The sequence below is a fragment of the Elephantulus edwardii genome, unplaced genomic scaffold, assembly GCF_000299155.1.
Source record: "Elephantulus edwardii isolate Elephantulus edwardi_28Jun2011 unplaced genomic scaffold, EleEdw1.0 scaffold00026, whole genome shotgun sequence".
Taxonomy (NCBI): Eukaryota; Metazoa; Chordata; class Mammalia; order Macroscelidea; family Macroscelididae; genus Elephantulus; species Elephantulus edwardii.
In genome coordinates this window covers 4,489,571-4,493,108 of record NW_006399776.1, presented here as the reverse complement: position 1 = coordinate 4,493,108, position 3,538 = coordinate 4,489,571, and the positions used below count along the sequence as shown (strand labels likewise).

The following is a 3,538-nucleotide window of genomic DNA, read 5'->3' as shown; positions in this document are numbered from 1 at the left end:
GATGTAAGCCTGTACATTCCAAGAGATGTAGATGAGACCGGTATTACTGTTGCCAGTCTTGAAAGATTCAGCACATACACATCAGAAAAAGACGAAAACAAACTGAGTGAAGCTTCTGGAGGTCAGGCTGAAAATGGGGAAAGAAGTGATTTGGAAGAGGACAACGAAAGGGCAGTACTGGGAAATGGAGCCATTGATGCTGTTCCTGTTGATGAAAATCTGTTCACTGGGGAAGATTTGGATGAGCTAGAAGAAGAATTAAACACACTTGATTTAGAAGAATGACACTAAGCAACTTAATGAACAAATTAAGTCAGCTCAGTATGAGTTGAAAGTGACTACATAAATTTTGTTCCACCTAGAATTCTTCAAAAGGATATGTTTATTTACCTTGCTGATTCTGGAGAGCTTACTCTCCAAAGAAAGGAATGTTCTCCCTACTTCTTCTCTTCCAATTTTGACTACATCTCATAGTAAGTTCAGAGTAGTTCATGATAAATTGAAATGTGGTCATTTCAGAAAATGATTGTTGTAACTGTCCACTCAAGAAGTATAACTGCTTTTCCAGCTTTTGATTTTCATTGGGCATGCATTATTACCAGGAACAACATAAACCCAAATATAAAAGATTTCATTTAATGCCATTTTTAATGAGTGATTTTATTTCCTTTGTATTTATGTATTATAAAGATTGCCTAAATATGAACGCTGTACTTCACAGAAGAAATAACATATGCAAATTCAGTGTTGTATATCTTTGGACAATTAGATGACTATTTGAGAGGGAGCATTTTTGATCTGACAGGATCAGCAATGATACCCTGTGTTAAATTGTTCTCAACTTCTCTCTCTTCCTTTTTGCCAATAAAGTTGTAAATAAAAAACAAAAACAAAAAAAAAGAAACCAAAGCCACAACTCAAATAATATTGCACACCCCATGTTTATTGTAGTGTTACTCACAATAGCAAAGAGATGGAAGCAAGCCAAGTGCCCATCAACAAATGAATGGATAGAAAAACTATGGGACATTCACACAATGGAACACTACGCAGCATTGAAAAACAATGAAATCATAAAACATTATACAACATGGGAGAGCCAGGAGGACATTATTCTGAGTGAAATATCTCAGTCACAAAAGGAGTAACACTGCATAACACCACTTATAAAATAGGACAGACATGGGGTGGTGTTGGGGAGAGAATTGGAAAAGAGTGAATAGATAATGAACTCTGCATTAGAACAGATGAGGGGAAGAAATGTTTGAAAGGAATATATTACTAGACATAATATGTATGACAACAGTCTGGAACAAAGGGTCCATTGTGAGGTGGGTTGGAGATGGGGAGAGCAGGAGAGGGAAGAAAATGTTCAACAATTTTAAAAAGTTATTTAAAAAAGGGAAAGAGAGAAGAAAATGTAAAAAAACTACAATGAATGAATGGAAATCCAAATTCTCTGTACATGTTCATTAAAATTATTTTAAAAAAAAGTTGAAATGTCACTTTGAGGACTATGGTACACCTGACCAAAAGCCTTGGTAGTTTCAGCTGGCCTTTTATGCAGGTTAAAGATGGACAAGGAATAAAGAATACTGGAGAAGAATTGATGCCTTTGATTTAATAGTTTTAGTGAAGAGTATTGAATATATTATGGACTGCCGAAACAAACAAAATCTGTTTTGGAAAATGGACAGCTTTGAGTGTTCTTTACAAATAAGATTAGTGAGATTTTTGCTTCACATCACATACTTTAGACATGCTGGCAGGAGAGACCAGTCCTTAGAAAAGGGTGTCATACTCCTACAGAAAGGGAGGAAGATTGATGTAGTGACAAAGTGTTTTCAACAGTGAGCTCAAATGTAGCTACTATTGTGAATATGGCATAGGACTGAGAAGTATTTTGTTCTCTTATACATAGTGTTACTGTGAGTCTGAGCCTAACAACAATAATGTTACTTAAATATTTTTCTAATTACTATAATTTGGTTGAATATAACTAACTATCCCTAGGGTAACCCGTTGAAACTAATCTCATATGTCTATTCATAGATTCCTCTTCTGGCTGAAGTTTATGGTCTAGAGGGAAACATTTTCAGGCTTAAAATCAATGAAGAAACTCCCTTGAGACCTAGGTATGAAGTTCCTGATGTCATCACAAGCAATTTAAACACTGTAAGGTAAGCTTACAAGCAAATTATCTTAATTATAGCCTTAATTTTTTAATTGATATTTTAATGAAAGTTTATAGAGGCTTTGGATTTCCATAATGTTTACTTTTATTATGTATTTGGGGAAGAGTAGATTTTGTGTGTGCCTCATATTTTGTCTGATCATTCATTTGCAGAATTAGTTTCAATTATTTAAGGCTAGGTTTTCACATTTTTAATGTATGCATTCTATTTCCCTTTACCATTTGTCTCATCAGAACTTTTAAATTTCCTCTTCCATAGAAATCAATTTATCAGCCAGGCTACAGAAGAACAAATAGAAGCAGTGCTACTTAATTTACCCACTCAAGGTATCTACAGGGCTCCAGAGATTAATACAATAGCCTGATTCCCATGCCTACAGTAAATTATACCATTAGACTGACTCACTTTTAATTAACAGTATTCTCAGAAGTCTAACAAATGCAATTCTGCATAGAGTCTACATAATAATCAGTGGTAGGAAAGAAAATCTTGGGGAACTAAAGCATTTTTCTATACCTACAGAATCTTAATTACTTCTCTGCACACTTTGTTTTTTTTAATTGAGATTTTATTGTAAGTTTTATAAAGAACTTGGATTTCTATTCATTCATTGTTGCACATTTACCTCACTGAACCCCCACCCCACCAGTTCTCTTTATTTTCTTTGGAAAAAAGTTCTTTCATTGTTATACATTCCCCCCCACACACACCCGGACCACTTTACTATGCAGCTCTTATTCTGGACTCTTGTCATACCAATAATACTTAATCACATATTCCTTTTATACATTTCTTTCCCTTGTCTGTTTCAATGCCATGTACATTATTTATCTCTTCTTAGTTTCCTCCCAACTCCCCTCTCAATCCTGTTTTATAATAATGGCATTATACAGTATTTGTCTTTTTGTGACTTAGATATTTCACTCAGCATAATGTCCTCCATGATCACCCATTTTGTAGAATAGTTAATGAGTTCTTTGTTTTTCAGTGCTGTATAATATTCCATTGTGTGAATATACCACAGCTTCTCTATGCATTCATTTGTTGATAGGCACTTGGGTTGTTTCCAAATCTTTGTTATTGTGAACAAAGCAGCAATAAACATGGATGTGCATATATATATATGCTTGAGTGGCAGTTCTGGTTTCTTTAGGGTATATTCCCAGTAGTGAAATTGCTAGATCAAATGGTATTTCTATTTGCAACTTTTTGAAAATGGGCCATACTGCCTTCCAAAGTGGTTTCACCATTTTATACTCCACCAACACAGATTGGAGAAAAAATATTTGGTAGTGACATGTCTGATAAGTGACTTATATATAGAATTTATAGAATAAATTTAT

At 34.3% G+C, this 3,538-nt stretch overlaps 1 protein-coding gene across 1 annotated transcript in view; it reads left to right on the top strand.

Annotated features, from left to right (window-relative positions):
• Nucleotides 1-3,538, top strand: part of GANC (glucosidase, alpha; neutral C) — a 98,940-nt gene that overhangs the window by 23,184 nt on the left and 72,218 nt on the right. Inside the window, exon 4 of the mRNA XM_006883217.1 lies at nucleotides 2,053-2,180. Within this exon, the coding sequence (XP_006883279.1) occupies nucleotides 2,053-2,180 (128 nt within the window). The remainder of the gene's footprint in view (nucleotides 1-2,052; nucleotides 2,181-3,538) is intronic.